Here is a 20,577-nt window from a genome sequence, read left to right on the forward strand (position 1 = left end):
CATCCCCTTAAGACATTCAAATCATTAAACATATTACATCCCTTTAAGGAATTTGAATCATCAAATGTACACTTCAATTTTATAACATACATTTCCAAAAACATTAAAAATCTTGTAAGTTAAACAAAAATGATTTCCCTATTTATATTACATCCCCTCAAGACATTCAAATAATTACATATTACACCCCACTAAGGCATTCAAATCATGGCATATTATATCCCCTTTAGACATTCAAATCATCAAATGTACACTTAAATTTTGTGACTACCTATACCATCTCATCTACCTATATTTGTACACAAACATATATATGTTTTTAGAAAAACGAGTCACATGGTTTGAAATCTTTTATTTGTAATTTTAGGATTGCACATAAGATTCAAGATCATAAATGTAAGGTTTGGCATAATCAATATGAATTTGCACCCTACTACAAAATAATTATTTTTTGTATATCAAAGATAGGTTATAAGGGTTGAGGACCTATCATAGGTTAGGATAATGTAAGAATACAAATATAGAGTGAAAGGACATGTACAAACAAGAGGGTATAATTATTTAAGAATATACAAGTGTTAGAGAATAGTGTGCATACAATATACACTCAAATAAGAATCTAGTTTTAAATGAGTACCATAGTGTAAATGGGTTCATGGAGAGTATAGGGGGAACAGAAAAGGAATTATGTGAGGAAAAATAGTGTAATGGTTTTAGTTTTGTTTTAGGTTTAATGATTTGAAGGTTTAAGTTGTATTTCAATATAATGGTTGAAGTCACATTTCAATCTAATGATTTAAATTACTCATTTATATCTATTCTAAATACTATATAAAAAAATTTTTTTACAAAAAGATAATTCAAAATAATCATTTTTTCACAATAAAATCTTAAAACTACATTTCAAAACATGAAAGAATATATATTTTATACAAATAAAACACTTCAAAAAATGGTTTTTTGAAGTATGAAATAAATAAATAAATAAATAAAAGCAAAAAAAAATTACAAAAAAGTGGGACTTCCACCTCACACTCGGCCAAGTACCCCTTGAGTCCTCTTCTACACTTTGCAAGCTCTTGAATGTGAAATGAGGTGCTTAAACACACTTTTGGGGTATATATAATTGTTGGTACCACTCAACAACCGAGTAAGACTCGCTTGAGTCCTACTTGGCCAAGCAATATGCACCATTGGGCACCACACAGTGCTTGCATGGACTCGGTCGAGTTTTTCAAGTTAGCCAAACATGTGATGCCTGACCATGTTTTTATCCTAAAATGCTCCTTGATTGTAGCAATTGAGATTTTTTACACCCAAGTTATGTTAACCATCCTTTTCCAATTTGAGCCAATATTTCTAAGTAAGAGTTTAATGCACATTTAGTTTTAGAATTTTTTAGTGTAGAGTTTGAAAATGAATTTTGGGACATTTAATGCATTTTCTAAAAAGTAACTCCTCATGGGGAGTTGCTAAGAATCTAATAGATTAAAAAAAATGTTTAAAATTTTAATTTGGACAACTTTTGAGGTGCAAAATATTTTGGCTATAGCTTTTGGGGAAATATCCTAACCTAATTTTTTTTTAATGGTTTGTAGGTTGTATTGCAACAACAAATGATTTGATGAATCCAATGTAATTGGAAGATGTAACTTTTGAAGATGGACAAGTTGAAGAGCAAAGAAGATGATCATATTAAGAAGATACATCTTTTGTAGCTCTTACTTGTTATGTTTATTATTTTAGATCATTATAGTTTCATATTTATATTTGTATTTATCATCTCATAAGGCTACAAATTAAAGCAATAGCATATTTTAAAAAATAATGTTTCATTTCTAAGACTGATGAATATAAATTCACTTGTAGATTTTTAACTATATTTCTTTGCATTTTTATTGCAATTCGTGTTGTTGTTGCAAAAGGATTTGTGTGATTTCCTAATTACATAATTGGTCTCAAAGATTGTTGATTGTGAGTTTGCAAGTAGATTCTTCAGAGGGATACAATTTACACCAGGATAGAGCTTATGAGTGGTGAAAATGTATGCAAAAGGAGCTCCATGTGGTTAGAGTCCAGGTCGAGTTACAAGTGGAGGAAGAATCATCTTGGTGTTATTTGTATTGATGATTTTAGAGTTGTGATTAGATAGGTCATCACCATACGGAATCATAAGAGAGTTGTCTTGCTAGAAGCACATGAAAGTGAAGAGGATGAAATTAGAGAAGTTTTAGGACAAAATCTTTAAGATAAAGAAACAACAATAACTTTAAATGACCATATTGTTAAAGCATTGACAAGGATGGGAAATAGACAAAAGATTGAAATTCCTACCATCAATGGGAACTTGGATCTAAAGCAACTAATGAACTAAATATATGATTTGGAAGAATAATTCAAATTTAAAGAAGTGGACAATCCAAATAGATTAATGATTGATAAAATCAAATTGAAAGGTCGTGTCAAAATCTAGTGGCAAGAGGTACAATTTGGAAGATGAAGAAAAGGAAAAAGCAAGATTTGCAAATGGGATAAAATAATGGAAATGATGAAGAGACAATTTCTTCATATTGATTATGAGTAAGTTTTATTGAAGAAAATACACAACCAAAAACAAGGATGTAGGAAGGTGAGAATATATGAGTAATTTTCACAAAATTCTAATATGAACAGACCATTTAGGACCAGGCAAGGAGAAGATATCCCATTACATTAATGGACAAGGACTAAATATTCAAAGTGAGTTCAGTTTGATAAGGAATTATATCATGGAAGATGCATTCTAGTTTGCTCGAAAATTAAACAAAAAGTAAATAACAAATTTGAGAGCAAGCAGAGAGGAAGAGACCAAGATGAAAAAAAAGGAGGGCAGATCATATGTAGATTTGGATGAAGATTCTAATATGGAAAAATCCAAAAAATAAAGACCATGGTAGTAACAAAATCAAAGAAATAATTATTCATACAATTGTGAACCAGATTCTAGAGTAAGAGTAGGTTTGAGTGAAGGGTTTAAGAAAGGAAATTACAAAATAACTTATTTTGAATGTGGAGAGAAAGAAGTATATGGATGTCCTAATCATGGTAACATAAACGGAAGAGATGAAGGCAAAGAAGAGGTGCAAATGCTAATGAAGAAGTTGAATCTTCACAATTAGAGGACATTGAAAATGGAGAATCACTAGTCACTAGAAGAGTCATGTTGTACAAACCCACTTAGAACAAGATGTAGTGTCAAGAGAAGGTATTTGAAGTCATGTTGTACAAACCCACTGAGAACAAGATGTAGTGTCAAGAGAAGGTATTTGAGGTCATGTTGTACAAACCCACTTAGAACAAGATGTAGTGTCAAGAGAGGGTATTTGATATTATATTATTATAGATGATCAAAGCACAAACAAACTCGTTTCTAAAGAGATGATGAGTAAATTATGGCTAGAGATGGAAAAAAATACTTGCATCTATATACGATAGCTTAGCTACAAGATGACAAGAAGGTTTTGACACAATGTTTGGTCAAATTTAATATTGGAAAGTATGACAAAATAATGTGTGTTATTATGCCCAGGAGTGTTTATTTTTCTAGAAAGGGCTTGGAAATTTGAGACGAGAGATGCACGATGGTAATGCTAATACATACTTGATGAAGGATATAATTTAAACCTGCAAATGAATCTCTATCTCTTGACGGGTTAAACTTCTGAAACTCACACTCTAATTCCAAGAAGATTCTTGCTATGAGGTTATTAATATTGTTATTAGCTATTTCCTGAAAGTTGGCCATATTACTTATGGCACAAGTCATTCTATTTTTTGTCCACTTTATACTAGAGATTTGCAACTTGAAGACTTTTCACAAGGACATTGTTTTGATGGGGGGGATTAGGCCTTGGATTCAATCACTTGACAATGAATGTCTCCCCTTAATATATAGATATTTCTGACATTGGTCACCTAGTTGTGATATTTCTATCAAGATTTAAATGTGTGTTTTTGAGTCAAACTCATTGATCCATGTTTCATGAATAGTGATTCAACATGAATCCATCTCTCACGAGAATAAATGGAACACTGAGCACTCATTGGATCTAGGTGATGCTCACAGGGGTGAAGCATCGAGACTTCCTGGGAGGTCACCCATCCCAGTACTACTCCAGCCTGAGTACGCTTAACTATGGAGTTTCCTCCATAATTAAACCCAAAGCTTGCAACCCCATTTGCATCACCCTTGTGAACATCACCTAGATCTAATGAGCACTAAGTGTTCCATTTATTCTCGTGAGAGATCGATTCATGTGGAATCACTATTCATGAAACATGGGTCAATGAGTTTGACTCAAAATCACATAGTTAAATCCTGATTGCAATATCACTATGTGACTTGCTATGGAAATTATCTCCTACTTATCAATTGGTCACCTAGCGTCTAATTGTCCACTCTCCCAACACAAGGGTGGAATGATATGGAGAAACACCTCAAAGATCACTCCTATTAGTGTTTCCAACCACCCCCCTTCTACTCTAGATGCTTATTTGAATATTTGATTGGTTTCAACTTCATTTCCACCTATTCTTAAGGTAGTTATTCAATGTTTGACTACTCTAGTTTTATACCCCTCTATTTTTGTTGTGCTCGTAGATGGGCCCTTTGAGGGGGAACACATCTTGATTCTCCTAGATATAAGGATTTGGAAAATAATAGTTCATGTACAATTATACAAAGGTTGTAGAAAGGTCTTCCTAAATCTATATCTCAATCCACTCGGGTGAAAGTTGAGTTTAATAGAGTTCAAGCTAATATTGTTTGGGTTGTATTTCCAAAGTAATCTTATGTTTCATGCATCTTATATGCAATGGTATTAGATTGTGCTACTACAATCATATCTTACTCTCATTTGAGAGATTGTTGTGTTCTCTTTGAGTTGTTACTTATAATGCATAAACTTCAATTCCTTTTAAAACCAAACATCTACAATCACCATGAGAAACTCCTCCCAAATGGCAATTATATTTACAATATCCCAATGAATCACAAGTAAAACATATCGCTTAAAATCCATCTCTATTGCCACCTAGATTCAGTGATAATATATCCTAACCGCTAAATGGACTTAAATTGTTCGATAACACTTCAGTAATGCAAATTTATTTCCATGGTATACTGACAAATGTTTCATAACAACTATGTCATCATTATAAATGCACAATGTCAACCTTATTTTGGAATAAATAATATATATAAAATGATCATTCAAATTAAAAAAATTATTTAACTTCCTTTTGAAAGTAGCTCTATCCATTTAAAAGCATAAATCAAATTATACATACTAGCAGTTGCACACTTTTGTGCTTACAACAATAAATCGATATGGTCTCCATAATAAATTTATTTAAAAATATATAATCTAATGTGAACAAATTAGATTATTAATAATTTTCAATTTAAATAACATAACATTTCCTAAAATCTTTTAAATATATTAATAAATATTATTTATTTAAATTCAATTTATCAAATATGAAAAAAATATCATTTAAAAAAACCCCATCAAGAAATCTATTTTAAAAAATTACTAAGAGAACTACAAAAAAATAAAATGAAAAAATGTCTAACAAATATTCTATTGACTAAAATTATAAAAAGTGAAAAATAACATTTAAAGAAAAAACTAAACTAATATAAAAAAATAATTTAAAAATTAAAACCTAAATTATTTTTAAAAATTAAAAGTTAAATAAACAGAAATCACAACATGAGCTAATGCAGAGATCACAAATAATTAAATTATTTAAATAAAAAAGAGAAAAAATAATAGTTAAAAGTAGATATTTAAAATATAATCTTATGTGAGTGAATTAGATTATTAATAATTTTTAATTTAAATAATAATCATTTAAAAACACCTATTAAAAAATCTATTATAAAAAATTAATAAGAAATACCAAAAAAAAAAGTCAGTAACAAATGAAAAAGCTAAACTAATATTAAAAAAATTAAATAATTAAAAAACTAAAATCTAAATCAATTTAAAAAATTAAAATTTAAATAAATTAGATAACATGAGTTAATGTGACAACTAATTATATTTTTACATAAATAGAAAAAAAACAGTAGTTAAAAGTGCGGATAACAAATAAATATCAAAACAAAAATTAAAAGAAGAGAGATAAAAACTGGCTGGTACATAATTAACGGGAAAGAATTACAATGTTTTGGCCAAACTGACAACTTTTTCGTCCCCGTGACAATTTTTCTATCAAAAATTCAATTTCACAAATAGCCTATTAGCTAAAAGATCTCATTTACATAATTTAATAAATCGTAGATAACTAAATATACACTTTAAAAAGAACATGTACTTATCATTAAGTTCTATAACATTATCGTTTAGCTATTTTTAAGTGATTATACTACACTTTATAGAGAACTTGTACTTATCATAAAGTTCTATAACATTATGGTCTAGTTATTTTTAAGTGCAATTCCATGAAAATATATTTCTCGAAACCTAATCAACAAAACATCTTAGACCTCAAACATCCGTGTTCCAAGAAATATCAACACAGTAATGATGCATCAAACCCACCGGTACTGGAAGTTTCTAGCTATACCAATCATAGAACAGATTGAGGCATCGTCCTTATTTATCTAAAAGACAGCCTGCTCTTGTTGAAGTGCAAGAAAGAGTTCAGAAATGTAAAACCTCTCTCAGCATTGTTTGTGTACTTTGCTAGATGTGATAAGCATGGACCAGCCCAATTTGAAAAGGCTTCGACAACAAATGCATCAAATTGTGCAATAGATCACCCGTGGCAATCTAAAGAACTAATTTAACCATTCACGGCCAATGAGTTAGATATAAGATTCATGATTCATGATTTATTGTGTCACAGATTTATGAGATATAACACAAAAGAATTAGGAGTAATAAGATGTCCATTTATTCTTGCCAATGCCCAACAATAATTATACCAATTTAATTTTTTCCAGAATTCCGCCAGAGTTGAACAAAATTGGAAGATTTGAGAAGCTTTTTATTCACCAGTAGACTTACAGTTCTTGGAATGCATTTCTTTAGCCACTCTCCGCTTGTATCCACGAGCATGTCTGATTCATATAATGCTCATAAGATATCATTATCACCAATAAACCCACCGTTGGTTTGGAAGCACCTTATAATTCTAAATGGTTAGGATTTAGATTTCCAATTAGCATATGATAGTGTTCATAAAGAATAAATAGGTTTTATTGGGTCACTAGATCAAATTTACAACAGATCATCAGGATATGGCATTTGGTTAAATATTATATTTTATTTCATATATTACTTGAATAACTTCCAATGTGTGCATGATGACAACTTGCCACAAGCAGTAAGCATGAATGGGCTTCTGAAAGCCCTACGAATTCTGAATGTTAACATAAGAAATAGAAAATCAAGGGTAGCAAATATCGTGATGACCCCTGCACCTTCAACTTTGCATTCTAATAGTAAACAGACAAAAAATGTTTTCATCGCCATTCATTGAGAGATTCACAGGTAGATTATAGATTATAATTGACATTACTTTGTCCAATTGGTAAACATTGTCAGACTAAATTGCAATATTTAAAACATAGATAAGTATCAATCATCAAATGTCATTAAAATTCCACATGTTCTAAAAGGGCCAGAAAGGAACATAAATGCCAGCCTGATAATAAAAATAATTGGAGAACTGCAATATTGATGAAAGTTTTCTAACGAAGTTATTCAATACTTAATTCATTTTGTATATTTTAATTTGTCTACTTGAAATAGCAAAACATGTTGAATGGTATGTTTTTGCGTTTGAATAATTCCAAAAACCGGAAGTCTTGCTTTAGTTTGCCACCAAGCAAGTTCATCTCCCAGCTCTGATAGCAAACCTAAAAATCGAGCTCAAAGAAACTCACAAAGTGATGGACATTTGTATGTCACTACGCTTGTAAAGAATGAACATCACCTGGAGACAGGGTTCCAAAAAATTGCCGAACAGCATACCTTCAAAGAAACTGGCTTCCACACTCTCAGGACAAAAGAAATGTAGAAAGTCCAGCTGTGTCATGTGATAAACATACTTGTCCATGACCAAGAAAATACCATGCTAGTGAATAATACAGTTAAAACCTATGCACAGTAGGGAAAAAATGCCTTTTGCCATAGATCATGCTGACCAAACAGAAGACTGATTGCTGGAGTGAGACAAATGTCAATGAGGTTGTAGCAGTGGCTGATTTTATTTCACTCAACGATTAATTGGAGTATGCATTCGTTTCACAATTCGGTTCACTGCATCAACTGTCATCACTAGCGTATCATGTTGCAAAATACTGTAAACATTTAGTCCCTGCACATTGATAGATTGCATATATCAGCAGCCAACATGTGTGCATAGGTTCTCCAACATGTTCAAATTGTTTGAAATACAAGCTTTATGATCTGAATTAGGTACTTACTATTGATGGCAGAACATTCGCATAGTGCAGATTCTGCGTGGCCAAGCGAAGATTTTGATTTATTGGACCCCCATCAACTAATAAAATCTTCTTGCAGTTCAACTCTGAGACATACTTCACTACCTCCTTTGTTTTATGTGAAGGCAAGTCCAAATTGTCAAAAATCATCAACTGCATCACCAACATTGATATGAGTCCTACATTTACCAATTCATACTAGAGTTTCCACAACGATGTGCAAAGTAACAAAAGAGATCTAAGCAGCCTTGTTGAAATACCTTCCCAACAGCTTCCAACTTCAGTCTAGATCATAACAATAGATATATAGATTACTAGCTGTTCAGAGAGGGAGTGGAAAGCTAGTGATCTATTCATTACTTTCATCCCTCATTACTTACGTGCATGTGTGCGCGTGTGCAGACACCTCATAAAAGAACAACACTAAAATTCCACATTGTTAGATTTTATAATATGTAGAAATAATGGTTTCAATGTGTCAGTGTCTATGTGCAACATCTGTCAAATATTGTCATTTACATCTGTCAATAAGTTACTATCAACAGGTGTCAAATTCGTTAAGATTTTGCTAAGCAGTTGGTAACTGTTTGTGTATTCTATAAAAAAAATTGATGTAAAATGTAATTAACTGCCAGAAAAATCAGAACTTGCAAACACAGTAAAAACATAATACAGTAAAATGTACAACAAAAAATGCTTAAAACAAGTGGATTGTGAAGATTAATGTTGACACCATTGCAGACAACACAAAACTGGTGACTATTTACGGATTAGGGGATGAACTAATATCATGAAATGCAATGAATACAATCCATGTACATCCCAATTATGACTGTCCCTCCTAGATGACATGCTCAAATCTGAAAGCAGCACAAGACTTCTACAGTAGCTGATTTTTTTTGAAGTTCTCTCCACACGTTCTCTCCACACCTAGATAAGTATTGATATGGATACCACCAGGACCAGATGGCTATAAAAAATCTTGTTGCAGACAGAAATTGTTGATATTGAAGACAAGGTTTTTCAAGATGGGCCTGTGAATATCCTTCGTTTTACTAGGACATATCTGTGAAGTTTCTGCAAATTCTGATAATTAGAGTGCTGATGAAGTACTTATAATTTGCTCAGACTAACCTTCAGATATTATGGACTGAATATAATCGATCCTGAAAGTAAGTTCTGAATTTGTTATTAATTCTATAATCAGATGAGGATTCTATTAGTGGTAACCAGTCTATAATTTGCAAGATGACTATAACCAGAACTGAACTGTTAGGATTCTCATAGCTTAGCCTTTTATTATTTGGAGCATTATAATAGTTATAGTTCAGTTATTTATTTAACAATGCATTGTGTGACTTCCCAATCAGAAACCAGAATCTGAACCGGCAACTTAAATTAATAGTCACTGTTCAGTATGGATCTGCCAATGCTTACTTCAGTTCAGAGTTGAATTAAGTAGATTGAATGAGTATGATATGTGAATCAGAAACTTCCAAACCAAGAAACAAAATTGTGATTTAGGCATAAATCTGTGTGTTTTGCAAGCCTTTGATCTGATGAATGTACTCTCATTCTTCAATGTCTTCATCAATTAAACTGCACATCAATGATATCCTGTTTTTTTAGTGCCATCCCCATTTCTGAGTGATTGTTCAGAGTATGATGATGCAGTTTATAAGAGAGTAACAGGGCCACCACAAAAACTTAAGAATGAACATTTAATTCTGTTACGTCTTGGCATTAAATTCAGTCGCTCAATTTTATGTCAACACTTGGTTCCATTTGTGGGGGTGTGCTTGACTGATCATCCAAAATGAGAAACCTAGTTACACTAGAAACCCACAGTAGTGGAAGTAGAGTATTGATGAAAATGTGAACTAGTGGATTCTTCTAATCCAACGCCAAATGCACTAAAAGACTATACAATCAGAAGCTATTGCTTTGTCAAATGAAAGATGGAAAAGTTTGGATAGAATTTCTGAATCTATTGTGACCTTGGCTCTCAGGTACCTAGAAACTTCTCCACATCTTGCAAAAGAACCAATCATCTGGACTGTAGTAGGCCACATAGGAACTATCTGCATTACAAGGAATTGATGAATCTTCCTTATAGGAACCAACTAATGTTTCAAGTTTAGGGAACTCTCTATGATTATGCAACTATTGACACAAATAAAGAAAACATCGGTGTATACAACTTTCAACAAAAAAAAAAACTTTGTTGCAAGGATAAAGAGAGTAGTTAATAAGAAGAGTTATATTGTTAATTTGCATATCTTTTGTGGAAAGGAGCACCTCAACTTACACAGATAATTTTGGAACCTAGGAACATATAGAATAGGGCAAGGAGGGGGAATCAATTTTGGAGAAAAAACATGAACTGATGATGTATTGCTCAATGATATATGTTTTACACTAAGTTACTGATGCTGGTTCTGACACTGATGCGCATGCGGGGTGCTGATGCGTGGATGCACGAATTCTTTTTTGGGGGGGATTTTGGATGCGTTTGGATATATATATGCAAAGAAATGCAAGAAATATACAAAAATAAACCATTCCATAGCATGATACTTCACCATTGATAGTTCAAATTGAAATAAGAAGAGAGCCTAGCTGCAAACAAAATGAGAAGAGTGAGCAATGAATGGCCTCTTTTAGGACTGTTTTAGGGTTTAGAAGCAAAAAGGAGCAAAAATTGAATTAAAAAATTCAATTAACACATGCTTTTTAAAGTCACTTAAGTGACTGGGCATTGAAAAAGTCACGGATGCTCTCCAGATTCACCCGGATGTTGTCTGGGTGCTCTCTTGGAAGCATCCCAAGCACATCCATAGACGTCGGGCATGCTTCCTGAAAGCACTGGTACAGCATCCAAAGCACCAGTGCATCCTAACGCACCAGCATCAGCACCCTGGGTTTTTGGGAGAGAATCGATATCTTAGCATAAAACCATTGCAACAACAACAAATAAAGGATGTCAACCTAGTTATCAAACATCAAGTACAACTACATCAAACGATTATAAAACAAATACAAGTCCATGAAGGTCAATCAAACTACATGACGCAAGAGTGCCATTGGACATTTGTACATCTGCAAGTTAGTGAATCAGAAGAACCACCATATCTTCAGAGTTATGACCACCATATCTTTCTCCGTTTTATCTTTGTCAATGCACTTGCAGGGACACTCTCTCATCCATCATTATGAAAATCAGCTAATTCTTGAGAAAGAACACTCTGCTTTTATCTGAGGTTTCATGGAGATCCTTTAAAAGTTTCCAAATCTTTGCACCGTATTGTCAGACGACACTTAAAGGTGAGCATTACTGCTTCTCGATTTCACTCATCATTTTGTCTTTGGTCTTTTCCTGCTGCTGTAGGTTGAGTTGTAGCATCTAGAATAACCTTATCAAAACATCAATACATGAAGATTGTTGACATGTGTTGTTTCCATGTATGGTAGTTGCAGTTTTTAGAACTTGCTATTTTCCAACATACTGTTGGTAAAAGATTCCATAATGAATACCAAGGTTAAATTGAGTCAACCTTGTGACAGCTCATAGACAAGGTAGAAGTTGATCAAAGGAAAAAAAAATTGACACGGATCCCAAGGCAAAATAATAGCCTCAAAACCCACCTAGGGCTTTACTGCAAACAGAAGAGAAATTTTTCCTTCTGCAGGGTTCAAAATCACAGGTCCAATGGCAGGGCAAGAACAGCGATTTTGTTTCAGTGGGTTTTATCGGGAATTTTGGTAGAAACAAACAAAACCCAATGCCCAGTCTATCTTTGACCTGCAGTAGACTCTGACACAACCTTCTAGCTCAACAGGGAGCTTTGGAGTTTCATACCAAGAGGAAATGACAAACCCCCAACTGCATTTTGTCTTTTCTTTTTTCTAGCTCAAGAACCAGTCAGCATAGATTGATTTTCTGACGACTTGTTTTGATTTCTCGGAAGACACAAAACCCACACTTTTTGTCTGCTACCATCAATATTTAGCTGCCGATTGTTGTCTTTGTTTGGTCAGTATTGGCGCTAGAAATTGTGGCCCTCTAAAAATGAAAATTGCACTTCAAACCTGATCTATTTTTCCACCGCATCAGCCCCGTTACCATGCTCTGTATTTTTTTCTGGGCTGATTATCCTGCGACCCACCCTCAATTTTCCAACGCCACCTGGAAATTATGACCACCAGTTTTGAACCTTTCTGCCTACGTGATAATCTTCAGCTGAAATTCCTCCAAAACTTTTAGTATTTCCTGCAAACAAATAAAAACACAAAAAGACTAGGAAAAAAAAAAGAAAAGGTTTTTTCCTGACAATTTTTTCACAGTTTCATCCATTTTCTTTTCCAGCTTGTTTTCTTTGTCCGGATTTACATGTCTTAACTACATTGACCAGCAACCTCAATTTTAGTGATGGCCTCTTTGACCAACATTATGTTGGAAGGGAAACAGTGATTCAATGGCTAAAATTACAACACCTAGAAGTGGCGCATCATGACAATATTTGATTATTGTTTTGAAAATATCATTTGGGGTACAGAGGCACATCCTACTCAAGCTCAGACAAATCAGGATAAATGGGATAAATGGAACAGGGCAGTTGTCATGCTGTTCTCAATTACAAATGATCAGCACCCTCAGATGCCTTTGAGTAAAACAACTAAAGGAAATTTGGGACATCTTGAAGAATCTTTATGAGACATCTGACAAGAGCCACGCTTTATTTCTAAAGAAATTGTTGTTTTCTATCATTATGGATGAGAAGACAAATCTCCAAGCACGCCTGCTAAAAATCAAGGATCTACGTGACAAATTAGAAGCTATTGACTGCAAGATGGAGGAAGAATATATGGTAGTGGTCATGCTAAAAAGCTTGCGCTGATCCTACAAGCACTTCATAGAGACGCTCAATATCACTTCTACTGGTGTTTCCCTGACATCCTCTAATCTCTGCAACAAACTTTTGCAGCAGGATAGATGGAAGTCAAGCCAATTCCTCCTCTTCTAAATAGGCGGCCTACACAACAAAAACGTCTGATAAGAATAAAGGTAAACCTCAGTCCACCCAGTAGGAAGGGTCAGATAAACCTTCAACTTGTTCTAAGAAGAAGAGTGTTCAATGTAATTACTGTCACTATTATGGCTACATAAAGGTAGATTGCAAGAAGCGGTTGATCATTGCGCAGTCTTCACTCAAAGGGTCTCAACAGATTACAAAGTTGCTATGCATTATAATCAGAAGGAGCTTACCTCCTATGCGCTCATGGCTACATGCCCATCAAATCATGACACATCCTTAGTACATTGACTCTGATGCCTCTCAGAATTTCAAACGTTGTCGAGATTGGTTCATAGAATTCACACCTTTCTCTGCTTCAATTGTTTTTGGAGAAGAGTATACAATTGTTGGTAAAGGAAATGTACAGATTTCACTTTGCGGAAGGGATTTGACATTTCTCAATGTATACTTTGTACCTAGCATGAAGCTAAATCTATTATCAGTTAGTCATATTATCCTTAATTCTCCTCATTTGGATGGTGTTTTTAGTGCACACAAGTATACTACTGTTGACAAGGAGTCTCATACTACAGGTGAAGTTGGTCTTAAGGATCATGGTCTAACTCTATACAAACAAATTGATACCAGTGATTCTCCTGAGCATGCCATGGCAGCAAAAAATTCTTCCATCAACAATCTTTGGCATCAGTGATATGGGCATCTAAATATCCACTCTCTCTCTCTCAATTAGCTTACCTACAATTCAGATACAGAATCACTGGAGAGTTTGCGGAGCATGACAGACTGCAAAGCAGCATCAAACTCTGTTTTCAAATGGTGATACTTGGAGGGCATCCCAACCCTTGCAGTTGGTCCATGCAAATGTTTGTGGGCCTGTGATCACTCCACCAGTCACAGGATGCGGGTATTTTCTCTTGCAAGAAGATGTGGGTGTATTTTCTTCAGCATAAATCAGAGGTCTTTTTGTGTTTCAGAAGTTCAAAGCCTTTGTGGAAAAAGAGTTTGGTTGTCAAAATATCACTCTTAGGCCCGACAATGGTGGAGAACTTTGTTCACTTGAATTCTCTGACTTATGTGGATCACATGCGATTAAGCAACATCTTACAACCCACAATAGAACGATGTTGTTGAGCATACAAATCGTAGTCACTGAGATTTCTTGATTGATATTAGAGCATGCAATGTTCCAAAGAAGTTTTGGTCAGAAGCAGTCTTTACAGGTCATTAAGAAGATGACTCCAAAGGAAACTTGGTCTGGATGAAAGACCAAAATCAGTCATCTAAAGGTTTTCAGCTTTGCAACATATGTCTGGATTCCAGATGCCAAGCGTACCAAATTGAATTCCAAGACTTATAGATTAATGTTCATTGGATAGAGTGATATACATAGGGCTTATCGGATGATTGATGTTGATACAGATTGTCTCATGTTCAATCACATGTGGTGTTTGATGAAGACTGAGGTCCATTTCAGCCTTTGCTTGAGGAGCAGGCTCCACAAACTATAGAGATGGATGTTCTTCCATTCGGTTCTCCTAATGGGAGGGATCCATTTGACATTGTGCCACCAGGTCCTCTGCAGGATATTCAGGCTCGACATCTTGTGATTTCAGGTCCTATTGTTCCTGCTGCAACAGATGTTGGTCCTTTGTGGTGTTTGATGAAGTCTGAGGTCCATTTCAGCCTTCACTTCCTCCACAACCTATAGAGATGGATGTCCATCTTCCATTCAGTTCTCCTAATGGGAGGGATCCATTTGACATTGTGCCACCAGGTCCTCCGCAGGATATTCAAGCTTGACATCTTGTGATGTCAGGTCCTATCATTCCTACTGCAACACATGTTGGTCTTTTCGACCTAAGTGGTGGACCAAGACCATTGGTGATCTTCATCATGATGAGTGCGGGCAGATCAACCCGAAGTAAGTACAAGTAGCATGCCACAGTCAACTTTGCTCTTATGGCCAATATTCATAGAATTTTTGAGCCCCGGACATATTCAGAGGCTAATGGTATACTGGAGTGGCAATAGGCAATGGTAGGTGAACATCAAAGTCTAATGAAAACCAACCCTTCAGTGTTGTCCAATCTTCCAACACGAAAGAAACTCATTGGTTGCAAATGGGTCTATAAGGTCAAGAATAAGGTTGATGGCACACTTGATAAGGCATGGTTGATTGCTCCAGCGTACCAAGTGAGGGCGTTGACTATGAGAGATTTGTTCCCACTGCCAAAATGAGTACCATTCCTCTTATCCTAGCCCTTTTAGCACAATTTGGTTGGCACATCCATCAAATGGATATCAAGAGTGCTTTTCTGAATGGTGATTTGTAGAAAGAGGTTTACATGACAGTCTCCAGGTTTTCAGTGTGCAAGTGAAGAGTATCAAGTCTGCAAATTTGTAAAAGCTCTCTATGGCCTCAAACATGCACCCCTTGATCGATTAGTGGTTTCAATGTAGTCCTTCAGTTTCTAATTTGTATGTCAAGCATGATAGTGACAAGAATCTCGTTCTTGTCATTTATGTTGATGATTTGATCATTACTGGTAGTGCAACACATTTGGTTGAGCAGGCCAAATAAAATCTGTGCCAGACATTTCACATGACAGATTTAGACCTTCTGCATTATTGTCTTGGTGTAGAAGTTTGGCAAACAAATATTTCCATTTTCATATCTCAGTCTAAGTATGCCAAAGTTTGTTGGAAATTTTTTGGATGTAGGATTGCAATTCCATTTCTACACCTATGGAGAAAAGGCTGAAGCTTTAAGCTAGATCAGATTCACCAATAGTGAATGAGCCAGCATTCAAGCAACTAGTGGGCAGCCTTTCTATCTCACTGCCACTAAATCTGACACCAACTATGTTGTCAATTATATTTCTTGCTTCATGGCAGCCACAAAAGAAGAACATTCAGTTGTCGTGAAGCATGTATGCGATATGTGAAGGGCAATCCTGATTTTGGCATTTTATAAGTCAGTTGTCAAGATCCTCGACTCATTGGTTATACAGACTCATATTGGAGAGGTTTTATTGATGATCAGAAGTTTGCTTCTAGGTATGTTTTCAGTTTGGGCATAGGTGCAGTCACGTGGACCAGCAAGAAGCAGCAGGCAGTATCACTCTCATCTACTGAAGCTGAATATAGAGGAACAGTCAAGGTAGCTTATGAGGCAATTTGGCTTTGCCAGATGCTTGCCGACTTGCATATGCCTCAAGCAGGTCCTACTAACTTGTTTTGTGATAATGAGGGAGTTATGAAGTTGGCCAAAAACCCAGTCTTCCATGAGACAAAACATGTAGATCTTCATTGTCACTATTCTGCCAGCTAGTCAAAGATGGAAGCATGATGTTGCAGTACATACGCACTGAGCACAGCACTACAGATATCCTCACCAAGCCTCTCAATTGGAAAAAAATTATCAAGTTTAGGTGATAAGGAAGGGTATTAGAATATTTTTAGTCTTCTGCTATATTTTAGCTAATTCTAGTTAATGGTCATTCAAGCTTTCTTTTTACTTTGCTTATTTAGTGTTATTTTTTAGACTTTACTTTTTGTGCATGCAATTATTAGCATCTGTAAATTCTATTTAAGAGTGCATTTTTTGAAGCTCAATAGAATTATCATTCCAGTTTTAACAATTTCAATAATGGTAATTGCAAGATTGATTAATGAAATGACAAAGTACATATAGACAATTACAAAGATGATGTTTCCATAAGAAACAATTGTAAATTGAAGCAGACATAGAAACAATCTATTCTCACTATAATACTAAAAAAAGCTACTATATGACCATTATTTTAATGACTAAATATTTTCTCATTGTGGTTTTCCTCCCATCCTAGGTCTTCCACGTACTTCATTTGTTATACCTTCTACGTTTTCAAGGATCTAAAATTTATATCTTCTACTGATTCACCTCTCCCCCCACTATTAATACTAAAAACTACATGATGACCATTAATTAATGACTAAATATTACTTTAATACCTAGCAGCATTTCTCATCATGGTTTTCTGCCCATCGTAGGTTTCCCACGTACTACACGTGTTATCCCAGCATTTCTCATCATGGTTTTCGCCCATCATAGGTTTCCCATGTACTTCATGTGTTATCCCTTCTATGTATGGTTGCATTCCTTTTAATTTTGTTTTTAAGGATCTAAAATTTATATCTTCTACTGATTCACTTATCCAGCCACTCCCCTCCCTCCACAAGAACTGTGTTCTACAAAGAAAAGTTATATTACCCCGAATTTTTGGAACGAGGGAATAGGGGGATGAGGAAACAAGTTTCTGGGACATTTTCTATCCCCTAGAGAAAGGTGTGGCAAGGTGCAGCTATATATATATATATATATATGTATGTATGTATGTATGTATACACACACACACACACACATATAAGGAGAAATTTGAAATACATAGGGAAAATAACATAATAAAAATCATCCTAGCAACCTAAAACATTGATAAAGCTAAAATCAATGTCTCTATGCAAAGGTAACAAATCTTTCACATTTGATCATGTGCGGGCATCAATGTACAAAATGAAGAAGTACAAGTGAGGCAAATGAACCACTTATTTACTTTCTAAAATGAAAAATACAAAATTAGGCCTCATGTGCACACAACTAGCCAGAAACAACGATGTAATGTCCCTAAAAGCTAAGGAATCGTTCATTAGCTCTCTAATGCACTTGTTAGTTCTGGTTTACTAATAATAATCTGCTTGTTCACTTGGAAGGTTAAATTATCTTGGAATTCACTTAATTTTTATTCTCCTCGCCTTTCGATCATTTACAGTAGGCTAAACAAACTTGTATTGGCCAAAAGTCAAAAAGGGAAATTTTAAGTGTTTATGAGCATTGTAAACTGTTTCTTCACATGTGGAGAAGCCACCGGTTCATGCAAGATGATTAACAAATAGAATGAAGTGGGAGTTAGATTGGAGACAGTTAGTATCTCATCTCCATTGATTTTTCTGATTTTTGTGTCTAACAAGCAATGAAATTTCTCATCCTTGGAAATGTAAGAAGATTGATTTTATAAAAATGACTTGGTTTATGGTTGTTGTCGCCGAAAATGTTTGCCTATCTTAGGACAGTGGGAGGTTGACTTGACCATCCCTGACAATTTGGGGGAGGGTCAACGGTTTTTGAATCAAAAGCTAACCATTTTCCAATTTCTAGATTGGTTTCCAATTTTTTGCATGACTAATGACGACTTGGAAACATTTCCAGCCATCGCCAAGTCCCCAAAATGGTTTATGTTTCAAGTACTAGGGCATTTAGGGTGGAAACATGTTTCCATTTGGAGGGCTTGAGCATTCAGGGTGGAAACAAGTTTCCAGGTACATCCGGAAAATTCATAGTGCACCATTAGGAAGGTGTCTACTTTCTAGAGTCCATTTTTACAAATTTCACATGGTCGTCATGACTTTGTAAAGTTGAAGTCTACTTGATAGAAAATTCTAATAACTGGAATATAATGGATTGGTGGTATCTTAATGGGGAGTATAATTTAGTGTTCAAGATTGTTGTGAGTATACTTGGAATATCTAGCTCTATCTCCTATAGATATTTTGTACTACTAATGTCCTTTATAAAAAATGTCCTCTATTCATGGTAATGGAGGTGTCTTGCATATGAACAATAATAAGATGCCTCATATGGTCTTGATTATGAAACTCTTAACTACAATGTCCACATCAGTCAATACTCAAGCTATTAATTCATTTTCTAACCATATAGGTTGAGCATGTATTTGGAAATCATAAGCCTGTTTCATTTTCTGAGGATTATGTCTCTATCAAATAACTTAGATACTTATCAAAATGTATGTATTTTCAAATGTTTGATTTGCTGCATGATTACTGAATTTTTGCGAGTCCAAGTTTTTCAACTGTGGTATTTTCTGCATAGTGTCAAAACCACCACACAGTAAGGGATAGTAATTGTGTTGTTGCCAGTGGTGGTTATGAATGTGACATGGAAGCTACAACAACATCAGCTGGTGATTTTGTAGTGCTAGTTGTACATTTGGAAACAAAGAGGTGTCATCAAAAAGTGAGCAAAATGGACAAGCTAACAAGAACTTATTGCTAAGAGCATCAATATAACATGATGAAGTATGCCAACAAGTCTCAAAATATCATCACAATGAAACAAGAATTCATGGTGAAGGACCAAGCATCCATTTACATGGATTTTCATGCTCTATCCAAAAGATTAACTCCTGGATGAATAGGAGAAGTCTATGTAGCTCAATGACAAATCTATACAGATTCTTTTGAACACCCTTTCAAAGTTGAAACATAAGTTAAAAATTTAGGTTTTTGAAAGGCAAGTAGATGTGAAATTGAAGATATCTGAGAAACTGTTCAAAAAAATGGAACCATGCTTTAATCATAACGTGCACTATGATAGTGTGGCAGAAAATATCTATTTTACTCATCTCATAATGAGACGGCATGCTCTAATTTGGTGTGAGAGCAGAAAGGTACTTAGTTTCTTCATGAATCGATTGCAATCCACTTGCAACTAGGTGTGCAGAATTCAAATAAGTTTCACATAAAAGTTATTCAAAGACTTCTCAAGTTGTAAGATTTTTAACATGATAATGGTCAAAGTGTGCAAGTCTATACTAAGGAGTTCCATAGACAAGCTATGTTGATAGGATTGGGATTTGAATATAGGAATCCTTTACCAAGTATATGGGTGGTTTCCATTGACGCATAAGGAAACAACAAACAAGCAACTTGAAGCAAGCCAAAGCACTGTGATGACATCATTGAGAAGGCATACTATATGAAGAAGAAACAAAGCAAGATGATGAAAAATCTTTTAAACAAAATCAGTCAACGAATCAACAAAAAAATAGGCCATCCAAGTCCTATTCAAGGATTCAATTAAATCATCATAGTTACTGCGTTACGGATAGACACACCTACGTGAGATATTAAAAGTTCACAATTGATTCTCAAGAATTACATCAGAGAGAAGCATCTTCACAGAATTGGCACTTTTCTGGTACTCACAGG

At 34.6% G+C, this 20,577-nt stretch overlaps 1 protein-coding gene and 1 long non-coding RNA gene across 3 annotated transcripts in view; both read right to left on the reverse strand.

Moving 5' to 3' along the window:
• Positions 1–6,435: 6,435 nt before the first annotated feature.
• Positions 6,436–7,109, reverse strand: LOC149534188 (uncharacterized). The gene is made up of 2 exons (XR_016357769.1): positions 7,056–7,109; positions 6,436–6,826 (listed from the first exon to the last, which is right to left on the reverse strand). It is a non-coding gene; the product is annotated as an uncharacterized LOC149534188 (long non-coding RNA).
• Positions 7,110–7,699: 590 nt separating this feature from the next.
• The window catches only part of LOC149534189 (Ribosomal protein L4/L1 family), a 120,687-nt gene continuing 107,809 nt past the window's right edge, over positions 7,700–20,577 (reverse strand). For both annotated transcript variants that reach the window (XM_089804329.1, XM_089804328.1), the window contains 2 exons: positions 8,480–8,650; positions 7,700–8,370 (listed from right to left, as the gene is read on the reverse strand). In XM_089804329.1, the coding sequence (XP_089660455.1) occupies positions 8,269–8,370; positions 8,480–8,650 (273 nt within the window). In that variant the 3' untranslated portion in view covers positions 7,700–8,268. The remainder of the gene's footprint in view (positions 8,371–8,479; positions 8,651–20,577) is intronic.

This window comes from Cupressus sempervirens, chromosome 10, assembly GCF_028749045.1.
Source record: "Cupressus sempervirens isolate cs-2001-9-10 chromosome 10, ASM2874904v1, whole genome shotgun sequence".
NCBI lineage: Eukaryota > Viridiplantae > Streptophyta > Pinopsida > Cupressales > Cupressaceae > Cupressus > Cupressus sempervirens.